We start from the raw sequence: 19,539 nt of genomic DNA, 5'->3' as shown, positions 1-19,539 counted from the left end.
ATGAAAGTACCAACATACCGCAAAACCCCATTTAATGTCTAATAAAAGGTTTCATAAAATAAATGTTAGCATCGTAAGTAAGCGCACAAGAACACGACCATACGTTACTGGTTCCATTCAATTTGGTACAGATGTATTTTTCGCTTTGTGCTACTCACGGACCCGACTTTGGGAGAGACATTTATCTGTCCGACGATAAATGGTGGAAACTTTTAACAAGGTTTTCATTACGGAACTCACCTCCGACTTCGTTATAATGTGATCGTGCCTTTTATTTTAAATTTACAACTTTCTAAATCTTGCCGGATTTTTTCCCTTATAAATTTGATCGTTGAATTTTGCGAGAGCGCGGCCCAACTTTCGCACAAGTTTCAGCGGCTTAGCTAATTACCTGGAGTATAAATATTTTATAATATATTTTCAGGTTCAAGCTTTACAATTTTCGTAGTCGTATTACACTCTAATTAACTTAACCTTATAATATCTATATAATTAACTTAATCTCTTTAAATTAATTTATTTTATTTAATGTTTGTCACGGTGGCGTACACAGCTATAAGCTAGATACAATGAGGTTTTTATTTTAAAAGGGATACTGAAGATTGCAGTATTGATATCCGAGACGTATATTTCTTCCCGTTTGTGTGTTTAACTAGTGTTTATTTAGACTAAAGTTAAATTACTTGATAAATTGGTTGGTAAGTAGTAATTATCAGTGAGCCAAAGTTAACATAAGCCGAGAAATTCAACACCATCGCCCTCTAAATCCCCACATACGTTTCTCTAGCACACACTGTTGCAGACAGTGCAATTAGAGCAACTCGAATATTTTACAATGATTCCAGGTAATAAGCTCTAAACATTCTGTTCCAGTTACCTCTTGCCAGCCTGCCCTCGCAACGTCTTAGAAAACATCCGGAAAGTTTTGCTTGTTAGTAAATTTATGTCATACCTACTTGTTGCCCTAACAAGTAATAGTAATTTTACGGGATAACTTTTCCAAGAGCCTGCTCGAGGATCTCGTAGTACATAGACGAGATGGTTTATAGATATGGGATAAACGAGGTTAAAGTTCTATTTGTCATTAACCAATATTGGGCGTGGACCTTTAATTTTTGAAAAAATATTTTTTCATAATACAAGTTTATTGTATAATTATCAAATGTAATCATTGATCATAACATTGGAACGAGAGTAAACATTATAAGATTACATTATTATTGTTATCAAATACTTGTATAGTTAAATTATTTTGGTGTAAATATAATAATAACAAGAAAATAATTAATTCAAAATATTTAATTAATTTCTTTGTTTTACTTTGAAAGATTATTGGATTGTTAGGTTTAGTTCAAACAAAGCACAACATTTTATTAAAAAAGAGAGTTGTTTTATTTTTAGTGTGACACACGTTGCCATTACACCAAAGTGCACAATTGTCGGCTATTGATAAATGCGTTCGAAAGTCCTTGGTCGAAATTACATTTCGTAAGAATTTCAGGGCATTTCAAGCGGCGCGTTTGTTTTAAAGGGCCCATGAAATGAGGGCTTTAAATTTACCAAGGCACAAATGCACAAAAGAAAGATTAGGCCAAAGTAAATAAGTGGAGTGGTTTAGAAATAACCGTAAAGTGTATATATATTTGGAAATGTGTACGGAATCGAATACTTTTGGCGGGCGAGGCAATAAATAACATTTCAGTCCGCGACTGCGATTTGCTTCATGCTATATTGAGCTTCCACACTAAATAAAATAGAACTCGATATACAATCATTCTTTTGCTTTCTTTTTTTGAGAAACAGTGACAATATTATTTAGTGGCATATGTGTTATTTTTCTATGTATTTATGTATTTGATTCGTATGTGACATATGTGAAATATAAATTCTTTATATTTAAATATATGTTTTAGTGGTGCGCTTCGTTAGGTCGCGACTGAACGATTTTTGTTATTTCGGTATCGGTGTTTTGTTTAACGTTGCTCACATGCAAATGTTGTTTCGCCGGGTTTTACTATGAATATTTCATAAATCTTGATTTGAGAAGTTGCTACTTTCACGTTATTCAAGACGCCCACTACATTACAATCGAATTGTGACATAAAATTATCGATTAAGTTATAAAATAAGTACTAATTTCGACTTGCGTATTACTTCGCTTTCATTGTTTTTCATAGAAATAATCACAATATAAAAAAATGTTAAGTAATTTACCCTGTTAACTGACTGCGAAAGAAAGCCCAAGGAATAAGAGAGAAACGTCAAAGGGTTGTTAATATAATTAAAATTCGCTATTTAACAAGGAATATAATTTCCGTTTTATAAGTACTCCGGCATGTTTTATATTTCAGTTCCCGGTAGAAACAAACACAGGAGCTGAGCCATAAAGCAAAAGTGTAAATTCTCAAGTCCGATAAAAGGACACGACTGTTCGTTTGCGCCGGTGCATAGTTTAATTATACCGGTTAATTTCTTTAAAGCCTTAATGACTTAAATGACAGAATACACGACTAAGCAACGTTAACAATCGTGAGTAATTTACAGTTCCTTAGAGACAAAGTATAATTATGAAGATGGTTGAAAAGCACATTAAAGTGCACACGTTGAAAGCTCTAGTCTATAAAACAGTTTACGACTGTTTAAACTGAGCCTTTGCTGTAAAAACCGAGTGCTCCACTCTAGTCGTCGAATAGGATTTTTTACAAATACACATCGCCAGGAACCGGGACTGCTTTAGCACCTATGGTAAACCCCACTTTACTTCGGGCATAAGAAAATATTTTTCCAACGCAGAATGCTAATGGATTGAATACCACTTTGTTGCACGTTATGAACTTTTACAGTTTTAATTGAGACTTTCATCACCTTTTATAGTCACTTTTATTTTTTTTATTCCCGCAGCATAATTTTTTTATTCGGGTCTTTAATTTTGTCACTTTTGTTTATGTGCTATTATGCGGTTAACGTTTCTCCGGAGCGTTGTGACGATATGAGATTAAATTGTAGTTCTATTGTTTACGATCCAACTATAATTAGAGCAAAATAATGTCTTCATTTCGCATGTGTGAGTGTTATTTATTTTTTTTTTTTTGAACGGAAGCAAATGGAATTTCCACCCCAGAGACTCCTAATCCACTACCGCTATAAGTTTTCACCGTAAACATGCATCAAAAACTTTTTGTACACAATTTGTCACGAGTAAAATAAATAAAAAAGGGCCGTTTTTGTGTGTGTGCGTCAAAAGCAATGAATGATATATTATCGCTTGTTCGGTCGGAACGAGAAGTTGTGAAATGTTTTAACGCTTTAAGAGGTTGTAACATATGCGTCCTTGTGACGACACATCTTGAAAACCCACCCCTTTGTCGCCGAATGATGCTTTTATATATTTCACACACATGCAGCGCCGATATATCCGTACAATGTATCGTTTCAGCTATTTCTGGAGGTTTGTATTTACCAAGGCGTTTTGGGATGTTGTGAGTAGGTACGGTTTAAATTGGGGATGACTGACTGAACTTGGAATGAATGACGTCATTGTTTTGGGTTGCTAATATTAAACTTGTAGGAAACTCAGGCGCTTACAAATTGTCTGTGTCGAATTATTATTATTGTTATTACCTGATTTACTTAAAGAAAACACCATATGTAGAATATATCAAAGAATGCGATTTCCAGTGAATGTCGTGAATATTATTTATGGTCAAGCCATACATTCGGAGGAAATGTGTTGGGCTTTTCTTTTGGTGGGAATTTTATAGCAATTCCCGAAATGTATGAATATTTTTTTCGTAGAAATGGGAAACGGTTGTATATATTACGCACTAAAATTCAAATCATCATATAAATATTATTTATTTTGCGTATTTGTGGAACCGGACGAGATTCTGAATAGTTTTATGAAAAGTTTGTGTAAATCTATAGATCCTTGCACAACTTTTAAAAAATGTTATTTATTATTGGCAAATCATTATTTGATATTGTCACGTAAAGTTACTAGTACTAATGAGCGAGACAGATTATGCAAGTCACTTAATAACACGCTTATCAACCTTCACATAAGTACTATAAATAGTGTCGAGTGTACACGTACAGACAATACATCTATTCTCTTATAAATTTGATCATTCGTGTTTTAACTATAGATGAGTAATAATGTTTGTACGTCTGTGCCTTATCTTTATTGTTACGAATTGTTTATATACACACGGCAATGCTTCCAAAATTCTGTGCGTCTTTAACATGGCTTCCCCTAGTCACTACATTCTAGGAAGTGCTTACGCCAAAGCATTGGCAGAAAAAGGACACGATGTTACGGTTGTGAGCCCTTTTGAAGAAAAAAATCCACCCAAAAATGGCACTTTAAGAAGTATTGTGTTAACTGGATTTAAGGAAGACCATGAAAGTAAGTAGGTAAAAGTCTGTGAAATCATTAAAGTCCAACATGATTTATAAAAACTTATTTTTCAAATTAATGTTTCTTTCAGAATTATTGGAAGAAGCAGATCATTTTAATAATGACAAGCCTACTTTTGCCAAGGTCGCACTCATTTTATCAAAAATAGTGCATATGACAGAGAAAACACTGCAACATCCAAATTTTCAAGAGTTGATTAACTCAGATGAAAAGTTTGATGTAGTTGTAATAGAACAATTTTTTAATGATGCACTTAAAGGTTTAGCGTCACATTTCGACGCACCATTAATATTATTTAATTCGGTTGGAGCCAATAATTTTGTTAATCCTTTGGTTGGAAACCCTTCACCGCCATCCTATATTCCGGATATGATGCAAGATTTTTCTTCAAATATGTCATTTTTCCAAAGAGTGAAGAATACTTTATCCATTCAAGCCTTATCGTTGGTAAACTATTTTTATATATATCCCGCCCACGGAAAGTTAATGAAAAAATACATCCCGAGAGCCTCAGATTATACTGAGGTCATATACAATGCATCACTAGTTTTTCTTAACTCCGATCCAAGTATAAACATGGCGGTTCCCAAGGTTCCATGCATGATAGATATTGGAGGTTTACATGTTCAGCAACCAAAACAACTGCCTGCGGATTTAAAGGCTTTTTTGGATGGCGCTAAAGAGGGAGTAATTTATTTCAGTATGGGTTCTAATCTTCGAAGCAAAAATTTGCCTATAGAAAAAAGACAATCTTTATTAAACGTATTTTCTAAACTGAAGCTTAAAATTCTTTGGAAATGGGAAGATGACGTTTTACCCGGTCAACCAAAAAATGTTAAATTAAACAAGTGGTTGCCTCAACCAGATGTTCTAGGTGAGTGACTATCGTTATGTGATCTTCCAAAAATCTTATTGATATTGCGATTTAGCACATCCAAATGTAAAACTTTTCATAACACATGGAGGTTATCTGAGTACCACTGAAGCTATCTATCATGGAAAACCAGTTCTGGCTATACCAGTGTTTGCGGATCAGTTTTTGAATTCAAAAAATTTAGAGTTACAAGGCTATGGTAAACATATTCCGTTTATAGATCTAAATGAGGAAAATTTATCAAGAGTGCTTGATGAGTTACTTAACAATCCTGAGTATGTTAATATAACATATAAAAAATCACCATCACATTACAGTTAATTTAAACGTTTTAGATACGCTAGGCATGCGCAAAGGGGCTCTAAAATTATGCGTGACAAAATAGTTAATCCCAAAGATGCTGCTGTGTATTGGACAGAATATGTGATACGTCATCAAGGAGCGTCTCATTTGAAAGTTGCTGGAGTAAATTTGCCGCTATATAAATATCTTTTACTAGATGTTTATTTATTTTTGACTGTTGTTGTCCTATCTGTGATATATTTGCTAATACTACTAAAAAGAATTTGTAGGAGATTACTACAAAGAAAAAGTAAAAAAGATTAACTATAAGTATTAATTTTGTATGAGATTTTTGTTTGTACAATTTAAAAATAAATTAATTTATTATTACTGTACAAGTTTTATTATCAGTGTACTTAAATATGCAGCACTTGATAAATATGTAAATTTTAGTTTTTTAACTGTCATTGATCTGAAAATTGCAGTATTTGTTTTAAATTATTCTAATTAGTAGATATGGAAGTGGAAATTCAAGCTTATTAGTCATATAGTCTTGAACCATACGTTGAAATAATTCGCATGTTTTGAAGTGTTGTTTAATATAAAAAAATGAAATTACTTTTAAATTTAATGTTATTATATTGTTTTGTAATGTTTATAAACGGTGAGAAAATATTGTGCGTATTTCCCTTGCCGGCGCGAAGCCATTTTATTTTGGGAAATGCATATGCTCAGGCGTTGTTAGAAAAGGGTCACCATGTAACCGTGATTAGTCCTTTTGAAGAAAATAAACAATTGAAAAATTATAGTTATAGAAATATCCTTTTGACTGGATATGATGAAACAGGTAACGATATATTTCATTATAAACATACGAGAGTAAAAACTTTTTCCGTCATATACATATTGTTGATTTTAGATTTCATAAACAGTAAAAAATTGTTCAACGAAAATACAAATTCGTTATTTTCGATGATTGCGTATTACAGAGTAATGATGGATTTGACTGAGTTGATTTTACAACATCCAAATGTTCAAACATTGATTCATTCTGATGAAAAATTTGACGTGGTAGTGGTCGAACAATTTTTAAATGATGCACTTAAAGGACTTGCGCCACATTTTGGAGCTTCGCTTATAATATTTAGTACAGTAGGAATTAATAACTGGGTTAATTCTCTCGTTGGAAATCCTTCTCCACCGTCATATATATCCGATGTTAGTCAAAACTACCCCACTAATATGACATTCTTCCAGAGATTACAGAATACTTTGTTGATTCAGTGCGAAGCCTTTGTTCATAGGGTTTTTGTTTATCCGGCACATGGGGAGTTAATGAAAAAATATATTCCAAAGGCGCCGCACTATTCTGAGGTTTTCTTCAATGCTTCAATAGTTTTACTCAACTCAGATTCTAGCATTACTGCAGCCATTCCAAAAGTCCCGAGTATGATAGATATTGGAGGTATTCATATTTTGACTCCAAAAGAACTGACTGGGGATTTAAAAATTATTTTGGACACCGCTAAAGAAGGTGTTATTTATTTCAGCATGGGTTCTAACCTACGTAGTAATGATATACCAGTGCATAAAAGACAAGCAATTTTAAACACGTTTGCCAAGTTGAAACAGAAAGTTCTTTGGAAATGGGAACAGGATGTTTTACCAGGTCAACCAAGTAATGTTATATTAAGTAAATGGTTTCCCCAACAAGATATCTTAGGCAAGTTTTCATTGATACAATAGGAAAATTAATATAACTATGTTAGTTTTGTTTAGCCCATCCAAATGTTAAAATATTCATTACACATGGTGGTTATTTAAGTTTAACTGAAGCAGTGTTTCATGGAAAACCACTGCTAGCTCTTCCTGTATTTGCTGACCAATATCTAAATGCTAGAAATATAGAAATGTACGGATTTGGAAGGCAAGTACCTTTTCATGATTTAAACGAACAAATCTTTAGTGAATTGCTCGATGATCTTATTAAAAATCCAATGTGAGTAAAATAAAATATATGTCGGTAAATTATCAGTTTAAAATATTAATTTCAGATATGAAGAAAATATTCAAAAAAGAAAGCAAATTATGCACGACAAGCAAAATAAGCCTAAAGAAAACGCAGTGTTTTGGACTGAATATGTTATTCGTCATAAAGGCGCACCGCATTTGAAGGTTGCTGGTGTTCATTTACCTCTTTACAAGTATCTTTTGCTAGACGTTTATTTTTTTCTGATTTTAATAATTGTAGTTGTGGTATATTTATTATTTTTCTTATGTAAATTATTATATTATAAAAATAAATCAGCAAAATTCAAACAAGTTGTAAAGAAGAATAAATAAATTGTATTAAATTTATTATAAATATAAGTAATGTTGTACTTTGTTTTATAATTAATAAACGGTAAAAAAATATTGAGCCAAATCATTTTTCGAAATGCGTATGGTCAGGCTTTTGTGGAAAGAAGGCACAATGTCACAGTGATCAGTATTAAATTTGTTATGAATAAAAGTAAATAAGCAGTCATTTCATTTATTAATATATTATACGGATTAACACAAAATTGTGGCATACTGTTAAAATAAATTTTCTGTAATATATGCAATATAAATGCAAAAGTAATATTACATAGCGTAATATTTCGAGTAAGCTTACTGAAAAATGTTCATAATTAAAATTTAATTATTGCGAGAGGGAAGCAAGTTACTGCTAAAATTAGTTCCCCTTTCCTTTCTTTGTATATTTAGTGGGGAGGAACTTTAAAAACTTTTTTATTGCAGATTTGGATATTTAAAATTTGTCTAAAACATTTTTTACAATATTGATAGATGGTGCGATGAAATCGATTATTTTCAGTCTTATTGGAGAGGACCTATGCATTTGATTTTGCACCAAGACAAATTAATTAATTTCATTGAATCTTGATTAATTTACAACACCACTCATAAGTAAAGCAACAAATTTATTTTGAAGAAGAGAAACATTTTGAGAAATACATTTGTACATTTCAATTAGTACATGAAATTAATTGTTTCAAACAATTCATCTGAGTCTTGAAATTTGCCTGTGTGAGCTTTCCTCATTTTAAGATTTATCATGTTCCACAGATTTTCTATGGGATTTCGATCGGGATGGCCATTTTGGCTGTATGCTTCAGAACATTATCATGCTGGAAAATCCATAACATAAGCATATTTTCCTCAGCTTATGGCAATACAATTGGTAAAGATGTGTAAATATTGAAACCTATCCATTATTCTATTTATTTTTACTAATGGTCCCATTCCAAACCCAGAAAATTCGCCCCACGCTATTATTCCTCCACCCCACGCTTAATTGTTCCTTTGGTGTACTTAGGGTCAAACATTTTGTTGACTTGATGTCTAATCCATCGAATTCCTTCTAAGGAAAATAAATTAAATTTAAAAAACAATACGGTTTTCCATTTTTTTACACCAGTTGACCTTAACCTACGTCTTATGGCACTGACATATGTGAATATTTACAATTTTCCGATCGTCTGTATTGTTGGATTTTCTCAGTCATTCAGATTTAGGAAGTGTTGCTATAGTTCCTCCGATGTTAGAAACTCGAATTGTGAGCATTTTTATCGAACTTTACTTGGTTTTAACTAACCATTGTACCCATAAACTACAAAAGACAAACTAAAATTAAATGATTTATAATATTTATATCTTTACTTTTGATTAGTACTGTATATATCTCAAGAAAATGTTTTATTTGCCAGCTTGATACTATTATATTTTTACAGTTTAAATATATCAAAAACAATCCAGAGCAAGGGATCAAATGAAAAACTTGTTTAATAAAGCATTTAATATTGAAATTTATAAAGTTTGAATAAAATATATACTTATGTCAGATTATATTTAGGTTTTGGCAGCGTATTTTGTAAAACAAGTCTACGGTCAACGGTTTGAAAATTAAAAGGTTCTTATGGATAATCGTGGTGGGGGGTTAGTACGGTTAAATTAATAATTAACTATTATTAATTAAAAAAATCATATTAAATGGACTAGTTTATTTAAAGTAAGTCTTTAGTACTGCAAAAGAATGTATTTTTTACTTGTTTACATTTTGTCTCTAGACCAACTGAAGATAATATATTGCGTACTTAGCTTATCCTACAATTAGACATTATCTTTGAATTAGACGTTACTAAAAATATATATTTATGTTGTGTGGGTCGTGATTTGTTAAGCACCCATCAATACTCACATTGGCTCCTTATCAGAGACATAAACTATTATTATGTTTATTCGGACAATTACGTAATTTATCAACGAGTGATTGCATCCGTTTAACTCATCATTGTCTGTGTTATTGTGAATGTGTCGTCATGTGTACGCGTTTGAGTTTTATTATACTCTTAAGCTGTTTGTGGTCAGTTACATACAGTGCAAAAATTTTGTGTGTTTTTTATCTGGCTGGTCCAAGTCATTATATTTTGGGTAACTCGTACGCCAGAGCTTTGGCAGAAAGTGGCCATGACGTCACTATGATCAGCCCATTCAAAGAAAATAATCCACCAATAAATGGTAGTTATCGGGATATCGTTCTGACTGGATTTAAAGAAGAACACGAGGGTAATTTTTACTTGTATACTTATCTAGACTAATTTTATGCTTATAAATATTATTTTAGAATTTATGAAAAAGTTTGACCTTTTTAATCGTGATTCAGCTACATTCATGTCACTGATTAATTTTATTAAAAGTACAATAGAATTAACTGAAAGAACGTTGCAACATCCAAACGTGCAAAAGCTGATGAACTCCGGTGAAAAATTTGATGCTGTAGTGGTGGAGCAATTTTTAAATGAAGCTCTTAAAGGACTTGCTCCACATTTTGAAGCACCTTTAATAATATTTAGCTCAGTTGGTGCGAACAATTGGGTGAATCCTCTAGTTGGAAATCCTTCACCGCCGTCATATGTGTCGGATATGAATTACAATTTTCCAAGCGATATGACCTTCTTACAAAGGTTACAGAATACCCTTATGATTCAAGTTGGAGCTTTAATGAACTACTTTTATGTTTATCCAACACATGGGGAAATCATGAAGAAGTACATTCCAAAAGCTCCTCATTATTCTGAAGTTATATATAATGCTTCTTTGGTTTTACTAAATTCAGACTCCAGCATAAACGCACCTGTACCTAAGGTTCCCAATATGGTTGAAATCGGAGGATATCATGTCCAACCACCAAAGAAACTTCCTGCTGATTTGAAAACGTTTTTAGATGATGCCAAAGAAGGGGTAGTTTATTTCAGTATGGGCTCTAATCTTCGGAGTAAAAATTTACCCTTGGAAAAAAGACAAGCTATTTTAAATGCGTTTTCTAAATTAAAACTTAAGGTTCTTTGGAAATGGGAAGACGATGTTTTACCAGGTCAGCCGAAAAACGTTAAACTTAGTAAGTGGCTGCCTCAACCCGATGTTTTGGGTAAGTAAAAGCAATATAGATTTTAATTATGGTATTACTAATTGCTGTTATTTAGCTCACCCAAATGTGAAGCTTTTTATCACACATGGCGGATATTTGAGCACAACTGAGGCTGTTTACCACGGGAAACCAGTAATTGCTTTACCAGTATTTGGTGACCAGTTCTTAAACGCTGGAAACATAGAGTTAAGAGGAATGGGAAAGTATATTCGATTCCGAGATTTGACTGAAGAAAATTTAACGTCAATGTTAAACGAGTTATTAAATAATCCCATGTAAGGTTTAAAAAGAATTATTTAACTAATTATTAACTAATTCGATAACATCTTACAGATATTTTGAAAATGCCCAAAGAGGTTCCAAGATTATGCACGATAAGCAAGTGTCACCTAAAGAAAATGCTGTCTTTTGGACTGAATACGTCATCCGCCATAAAGGAGCTCCACATCTTAAAGTAGCCGGTGTTAACTTGCCATTGTATAAATACTTATTATTGGATGTTTATGGACTTTTGGCATTAGTTGTAATTTCTGTGGTATATGCACTTAAAACTGTATGTAAAAAATTGTGGTGTCGGAAGAACCAACTAAAATCAGAAAAGATATGTATGAAAAAGAATAATTAAAGACAAATTCACTGTTACATATAGTTAATAATAATTATTTAAATAATTTTTATTATAAATGTATTTAAATATTAAACTTAGTATTCACTTAATAAAATAATATTGAATTGTTTGAATTTGAAAGCATACAAAACCAGTGTTGCTTTCAGTTAGTTTATAAAATTTCAATTAGGCTCACATCGAAAATAAAGACATCTGAAAGATTGAATCTGTCCGCGGGGCCCGCCTAGAAGTATGTAATACGATACAGATAATTTGGTAGATCTATCAACGCCTCAGTTCGCTCCATCAGAGAGTGCTCGACACATTTACCACTCGTCTTGTCGAGTTCCGTGCGTCGTAGGTAACAGGCCGCACCGATGCATCCTCGTTATGCGGAAACCCCGAAGCTTTTCTCTAGATTGGTCCATCAATCTTGCCCCGACTGCGGCCCAATACGCCACTTGACATCGCTCCGAAGACTCGCGTTCGTTACCATGCGATATCAACCAGATCATTCTCAAAAGCTTGCTTGCTTTATTGTTCATTTTTACTTTTTTTCTGTTTTTACTGACAATAAATTGTAAGAATATGAATGTAATGAATTTTAATCCTTGTTCCAGTGTTTAGGTTTGTTTTTTTTGAAATGAACTACTGAATATTCTTTATATAAAGTAATAAAGTATGAAAATGACCTACTAACATGAATGATAGTAGGAAAAAAAAAAAATTAAAATTACATGTGTCTTTGTGATTGAAATTTATGAAAATCAGAACAATATTTTACGATCTCTAACACCCAGTTGACCTGAAAATTTTTCGATAGAATTGCTGATGAGCTTTGCTGGGTGCAGGACACTCCAGACATATTGGCCGCTGTCTCTTTCAGCCCAAAAGAATTTCAAATGCGCGACAAGGAAGGGGACTTTTTCACATTCTTAAATTTAAGATTGCTTACAAATGCCCCAGGCCAGAATAAATATACTTACAACGGAATAAAAGCGTATACATGGAATTCTACGTCAGAGTTCACTGCGGATATTTAAACTGATATTTGAACAGATACACTTTACATAGAAATGTTTAAGCACTGCGTTAACGTTTTACTCCGAAATTTACATTTACTCGGGATTATATCGATAATCCTTTTTCTCCGGGAAATTCAACATCAAATATTAAAAACATATTCTATATCAGTTTAAATTAAATCATATTGATTTTATTTAGTTTCTGCTGTTAATTAATCTTTTATTTGCTTTGTAAGAATTCAAAGGTTCGTTTTTTATACAAAGTGACTGGACTGCGCCGCCTGCGTTTATTACGTGTGTGAAGTAATTATGTTTTACTTAAAATTCTTGGAAATATTATTTGTCAGTGAAAGTTATATCTGTTATATTTGTGGCCTAAATTTCAGTAACAAAAAGAAATAACATACGATGAGGTGTAAGTACGTTTCTATGGAAAGTGTTATGAAAGAATATCTAAAGTCATGTTTTCAGGTTTTTGCAGCGGGGCAACAGAGCAGAACGAGCTTTAATTCCCTCATTCAGAATTTAGCCTGGCCCAGGCAGAAAGCTCATTAATATCGGCTTATCAATGTGTAAATATGAACTTTGACGTTCAGGAAGATATAATAGATCAGATTCGGGGTTAGTAAAAGCCAAACACCGGGAAGAGATAGACGCTACTGACCGTACTTCATTTATCAAAGTCCGATAACTTACGGACCTCCATACTTTGCCCATTACTCGTACCTATACGGTTTATACCGCATACCTACTTTAAAAATGAAAAATGATGTTCGCTATCTGCACAGGGCAATGCAATAAATGTTTATGGGCTACATTCCACGCAACCGCTAACCATTGCTTTAACATAATTATTCAATTTAGAATTCGCCGTTTCCCGTTTTGGTTTTCTTTCACGATGTATTGCACAGCGGGCTAACAAGTACTCTTGACATTGGGTTTACAGTGTATTTTCAATTTTAATAATTTACTTAAAAAAAACCTGAGTACAATTTCAAGACATTGTACAAGATCAAGAGACATGGGTCTTTTAAATTGTCAAATTGAAACTTCAAACCAAGTTGTCAACGTTTTTCGAGCACACTCAAGCAACATTAAATAGGAAGAATAATTTGCTCATTAACGGTTGCAAATATTTATAAGATATTCTCCTGAGTATACTACACTGAATGTAATGGATGGTAAGTTTTTCTTTATTAATTATACACTTGATAACTATCGATTCCTAGGTGTAAGACGCGTTGCTCTTACGGTGTGGGGAATGTTTTGTGTACTTTTGTTTCTCGACGCAATTGAAGACGTAATTTTGTACATTTGGCCAAACAAACCTGCTACACCAACAATGCTAGCATACGAAAAGGTACAGGAATATTAATTTGAAATGTATTTTTAACCAAGATGTTTTAGATTCAAAGGATAATCACTTATTATTTTGGAGGTGAAGAGTAAATATAACCGGCCCAAAATTCAAAATCACTGTTACATTTCAGACATCCGTATCTATGTATTTTGATCACTTTATACAAAATTATACATATTTTTAATCTATAAATTTTAATAACCTTGGAAAATTGTAACCATAAAGTATTCATTAAAGTATATTACTTCCTCCTACCTGTTATTTTTCATCTTTTACTACTCAATTTTTTATCAATGTATAATTGTAGTTCTTAATTACTCCATGTAGTTAACAATTAGTATCATATATGTCGAAAAATTGGGCAATAATCTTGTTTTATATAGTATAATTCTGCTCAAAACTTTTTGGTATTTTATGATGGCAAATGTATCTACATGGTCAGTAATAGAACATTTTTTATACAAGACCTTTTGGTCAGTTTGATTAAACTAAAATTTGAGTTAATTGACATTTCGAATGCAGACTTCAAACTAAAAAAATATAATTGTTTGTTTGTATGGTACCCTTAGATATTTAGAATGTGTGTGTATTTTGTAATCTCTTTTCTGTAATTCTGTAATTTAATTCAGAACACACATAAAACGTTTCAGCTTGCGCGGTCAGCCATGGTAAAATAAAATTCAAATATTTTCGGACCAGAAGGATATGTGGCGGAGTTCGTTTTAGATTTTAATTTGTATTTATGAAGGCACCGCTAAAATTAAAGCTGCTAGACACAAATGCAAATGCATATATAATTGAAACTAGTTTGTAATTTGTAAAATGTTTTAATATAATAAATTGTCGAATAGCGGTACCAGCTGCGCAATGCACAAAGCAGCTTTTAACTACTATGGTCAGATATTAATTTATTTAAATTGTATTAAGAAACCTGTTCTGTTTTTATAATTTTAAATGGTCTGTTTAGAATGTAATGCCTGTTGAAACAAAACTAATTGTGTTAATATGACTGATTATTTAATTTTTGTATAAATACTAATGGAAAGTAAAGCACAACAATAAAATAATGTGTAAATAAAATATATAAATTGAAATTGATTCTATTGTATTTAATTAGTAACAAATATCTTTATGTAGTCGCATAATTAAATTGAAATTCACTTTGGTTCATTATGTTTAATTATATTTTGCTCAACTAAAATACGTTTAATTAGTTGTAAATATAAACAGTTTCATCAATATATCAATCACAGAACATAATTTACATATAAATATTTTTAATTACGCCAACATTGAGTATTGATTTATTTTTTATCGTATTTTTTGTACGAACGAAATATACATATTTTACAAAATTTTTAATTGGAATGTTTTATTTTCTTTTATTCTGACTTTTAAAATTAATAATTATTTTCTGTGTTGTTATCTGTTGACAAATCATAAACATTTAATATGTCAAATGTGTTCGTATAAACTTTCCATTATTCTTGTTGGTTGCATAGAAGGCTTATAAGAATATTCAACTGTTTTGGTTGTCAAAGAAACGTGGTTAACAAGTTTTGATAAAACTCAAATTATATGCCAAGTGACAAACTATTATAACAGTCGATTATACTTATCCTTGAATTTTAGCAGAAGTGAAAATGGCGACTACAGGACAGAAATTGAAAGACAGCACGAAAGTAAGACCAACAAGAAAAGTCATTCCAACAAGTGCAGAAACGCAAGGAATTAAAAATATCAAGCCAAAAAGAAGGCAAATGAATCTTCTTGAGAATGACAGTCTTATATTATTTTGCGAGGATTGTGGTAAAATTTTAACACGAGAGAATTACGAAAATTTTGATGCCGTCAATGCTTGTGTCGCACAAATGACGAAGAAAAAGACCAAGAAGGTTAGAAAACCGAAAACTCAAACGAAAGTCACCGCTGTAAGAAAAGCTGGCGTCAAATCTACAACTTCTGCAAGTTATACTCGAAAATCTATACATTAAACTGATTGAATTTATACAAATATATTATACAATATACACTTTATTGATGAAAGTTCTGTGTTTTATTTGAATGATTCAACTGGCTAAACTTGAATGAGTTGCGAGCATGTTGCTTCGTATGACAGCTGATGCGAATTGGTTTATATAATGCACAAATGGGTTGATTTTAAGACCTTAATTAGGAATAAGAGTAATAATTCTTTAGTAATGCGTTGACACGGCGAAGGAGAAGCGGAGAATGGCGTGCGTCAGTGTTGGTCCAGGAAACTGTAAATATGGACTTCGAAAAAGAATTCAGTGATGAAATGTACACACATTTTTATACTCTTTACATTATATAGTCACTTTATTCATCATCGTTTGTCATGAATGACGCATAGTGCTTACTGGCGGTGCTGCATGATTTGTATCACCAATTTTATTCCTTGTTGAGGTAATATAAGCTTTTTTTGGGGTAAATATACCGGTAGTACAATATGAAGAAGATTTGATGAGTAAGTTCCTCGAACTAGTCCCACATTACTTTGGTACTAACAATGTTTATATAAAATAGTACAATAGGTAAGAATTTTGTTTATTTAGGAATAAAACTATTTTTCTGCTGAAGTCACTACGTATCTTGTAAATTTGGTACGCACGATATTAATGTATTAAAACAACATTTACAATTTTAGAGAAAAATAAAGTAATAATTGTAAAACGTTTATACAGGCCTTATGTACTTATTTGTAAATTAGAAATTGTCTAAAATGTTTAATATTTTCACGAGGCCACTAAAGACCGAAATAAAATTAAATTTTACGCCTTCCTGCGACGAACGACAAAACCAAATGTTGCCTTAATAAATAACGTAAAATTCTCGAACCAACACTGGCGACGTTTTATTATCTCCGTAAAATTCCGCATTAAAATATACAGCCTGGTTGCGAGTGCTGATAATATATTTCAATTCGGACGCGGGGAGACTATAGACTGACCATCTGTTAGAATTACGAGTAATTAGAATCCCGATGCCGGTGAAACAAGCCCCGTCAGAATCTCGAAAGAGATAAAAAGCCATTCAGTTTGGGTTTGTTCGAACAATCCGGTTAAATCTGCTTGAACTTGCCAATCAGCCCTTTCGAACATGCTGATTGTTTTATGGAATGTCTTTGGTCACGTTTTTACTTGGATACAACTAGTTCCATTGCTAGTTTTACTCGGTCTCTTTCTCCGCAGAGTTCAAATTATACATGAATACAGAAGTTCCGAATTGGTTGATTTTTACTGTTTTGGATGTCTCCAGACCTTAGTTTTCTAAACGGTTTCGTCAAAAATACGTATTTGGATATGTCACGCTGTTTCAAAAACGCCAACAGAAACTGATATTTGGCAGACTTCGACAGACTGTAAAACATGATTTCAACATAATTTCTCACAAATTGTTATTTCAAATAGAAACCTCAATGGAATTTATCCTTAACGTGTAGAAAATCCTATGCATAATGTTCCAATTTTATGAATTTTTTTTTATATTTATATTTTCTGTACATATCTTATTTTATTTTTAATTGCACGATTATAATTAATTATTTATTTAATATATTATTTTTTTCTGTAGTATAATTATATAATTTTATAACAAACAAATTTAAAAATATTACAAATCCTTCTGGATAAATAAGGCATCAGCTTCGTTCATTATATGATAAATATTACGAAAATCGGCAAAAATGATTTAAATTATACGCATGATTAAGCACGAATTTTAATTTAATTTAACGAATAAATTTAATATGTAAATAATATTTTTGATTGAAAATAACTTAAAATGACGTTAAATTAATTTGTAAAATAAATATTTTCTATAATATAAATGAACATTATTTTAAATAAAAAGTTACAACTATTTAATTCGTGCAAATAATAAAATTAAAAATAAACAATATATATAAATTAATTATTTATTTGTAATTTATAAATTTGATTAAAGCAAATGCGTTTATGAATAAATTATACACTTTGGTAAATACGTCAGTATGTACATTATATGAATAAATAGTAATTTATTTTAACATTTTTGTAATTAAACGTTCTACCTAGAAGAATCAAAAATTAAATTATTACTGTCCATAATTAGAAAATAGGTAAAATAGTGTTTGCACACTGTATTTGATTTTATTTTAATTAACCGGCATGGATATTTCGCATGTAACATTTTATTTTTGATGGAAAACAATATAAATCTTTAAATGACGTTGAATTAATTATTCATAATTGCAAAATAAACATTTAATTATATTTTCTGTATAATATTATTTTGAATAAAAAATTACGAATCGTGCCAAACTATTAAATTTGCGAGTGCATGTGCAAATAATCAAATTAAAAATAAATAACAAAAACAAATTAATTATTAATCTGTCGTATATGATTTATGAAATATGATAAAGTAATTAATAAATTACACAATTTAGTAAATATAAATTGAAGGTACGAAAAAATGGTCCATTAATTAAACAGCATTTTAATGGAAATAAAAAATGAAAATGAAATAATAAATTTATAACAGAAAAAAATTAAATCTATCAATAAATAAATTGGTTTTAAAAATTTAAACTATAAATTAAATTTTAAACGATATAATATGAAAGGCATAAATACTGTAGCAAGTAGGGTATGTATTTTCTGCAGTTTGAGTTCGTTAAAGTTTAAATTAGTCAGCTAATTTTCCCAATCAAAATCACCGAGATTAGCTTCTCCATTTAAAATTTATAACAACTCTAAATATTTACATGCACTCGATCCTTCACGAAAACTACTTCGGAAAATTTAAATCAAGACAAAAATTCCTTGAATGCTTAATAAGGTAAATGGAAGTACACTTCCGCAAGGATCCTCGGGAATTGATTGTACTCTCGCGAACACCAACTTTCTCCGTGGAGCGAGCCTTTCTGTTTACACTGCTGATTTCGAAAACACGGTTGACGTATTTCAGGGGTATAATGAAAGTACTTGACCATTATACCCGACTTCTTATTCTGCCATTTACGAAGTATAAATACACATTCGAACGACTCTCTCGGGACATCCCGTTCTGCACGGAAACACCCACATGTAATTAATGCTATTTGTAGATTTGTACATAAAAACAATTGAATGTTTACTTAAAATTGGTTCGGCAATGATACGAACACTGTTTAACATAGTGATAAAAAATAAATAGAATTGCAGTTTCTTTTGCGTAGCATCTGGTGCCCGCCCGAGTGGTTATACAGAAGGATCTGGATTTGTTCGATTAGTTAATTTACGAAAGCTGTACGAAATGTAATTTCTTGAGTGGAATTCTGGAAATGATCCCCTCAAGAATATTTATTAAAGCGCTTGTCGAAGGAGTCGCAATTGTGGAGGAGAGCGGCAAAGAAAAGCAAAATAGATGTGCCACGATAAAGGATTTAAGTGGACAATATGTCAGGGATTACCTCTTGATCAAGCAAGTAACTGTCTAACTCGGAAGGCGATTACTGGAAG

The 19,539-nt window shown here is 31.6% G+C and overlaps 3 protein-coding genes and 1 long non-coding RNA gene across 4 annotated transcripts; all 4 read left to right on the top strand.

The window, feature by feature from the left end:
• The first annotated feature begins 4,140 nt into the window (after nt 1-4,140).
• Nucleotides 4,141-5,964, top strand: LOC109594946 (UDP-glycosyltransferase UGT5-like). Its single transcript, XM_049961505.1, has 4 exons — nt 4,141-4,405; nt 4,488-5,291; nt 5,347-5,566; nt 5,627-5,964. Exons 1-4 carry the CDS (start codon nt 4,156-4,158, stop codon nt 5,895-5,897), a joined length of 1,545 nt encoding a protein of 514 aa, XP_049817462.1. The 5' UTR covers nt 4,141-4,155; the 3' UTR covers nt 5,898-5,964.
• A 196-nt stretch (nt 5,965-6,160) lies between these two features.
• Nucleotides 6,161-7,943, top strand: LOC109594956 (UDP-glycosyltransferase UGT5). Its single transcript, XM_020010231.2, has 4 exons — nt 6,161-6,420; nt 6,493-7,296; nt 7,353-7,572; nt 7,628-7,943. Exons 1-4 carry the CDS (start codon nt 6,183-6,185, stop codon nt 7,914-7,916), a joined length of 1,551 nt encoding a protein of 516 aa, XP_019865790.2. The 5' UTR covers nt 6,161-6,182; the 3' UTR covers nt 7,917-7,943.
• Nucleotides 7,944-9,831: 1,888 nt separating this feature from the next.
• On the top strand, nt 9,832-11,777 carry LOC109595534 (UDP-glycosyltransferase UGT5). The gene is made up of 4 exons (XM_020010914.2): nt 9,832-10,181; nt 10,240-11,043; nt 11,099-11,318; nt 11,377-11,777. The coding sequence occupies exons 1-4, from the start codon at nt 9,935-9,937 to the stop codon at nt 11,666-11,668; spliced, it is 1,563 nt and encodes a 520-aa protein (XP_019866473.1). The 5' UTR covers nt 9,832-9,934; the 3' UTR covers nt 11,669-11,777.
• A 1,388-nt stretch (nt 11,778-13,165) lies between these two features.
• LOC109595781 (uncharacterized) lies at nt 13,166-14,289 on the top strand. The gene is made up of 3 exons (XR_002191331.2): nt 13,166-13,856; nt 13,905-14,035; nt 14,083-14,289. It is a non-coding gene; the product is annotated as an uncharacterized LOC109595781 (long non-coding RNA).
• Nucleotides 14,290-19,539: the final 5,250 nt, after the last annotated feature.

Source organism: Aethina tumida, chromosome 1 (genome assembly GCF_024364675.1).
Source record: "Aethina tumida isolate Nest 87 chromosome 1, icAetTumi1.1, whole genome shotgun sequence".
Lineage (NCBI taxonomy): Eukaryota > Metazoa > Arthropoda > Insecta > Coleoptera > Nitidulidae > Aethina > Aethina tumida.
The sequence above is the reverse complement of the archived record's forward strand: the minus strand, read 5'-3'. Positions and strand labels throughout refer to the sequence as shown.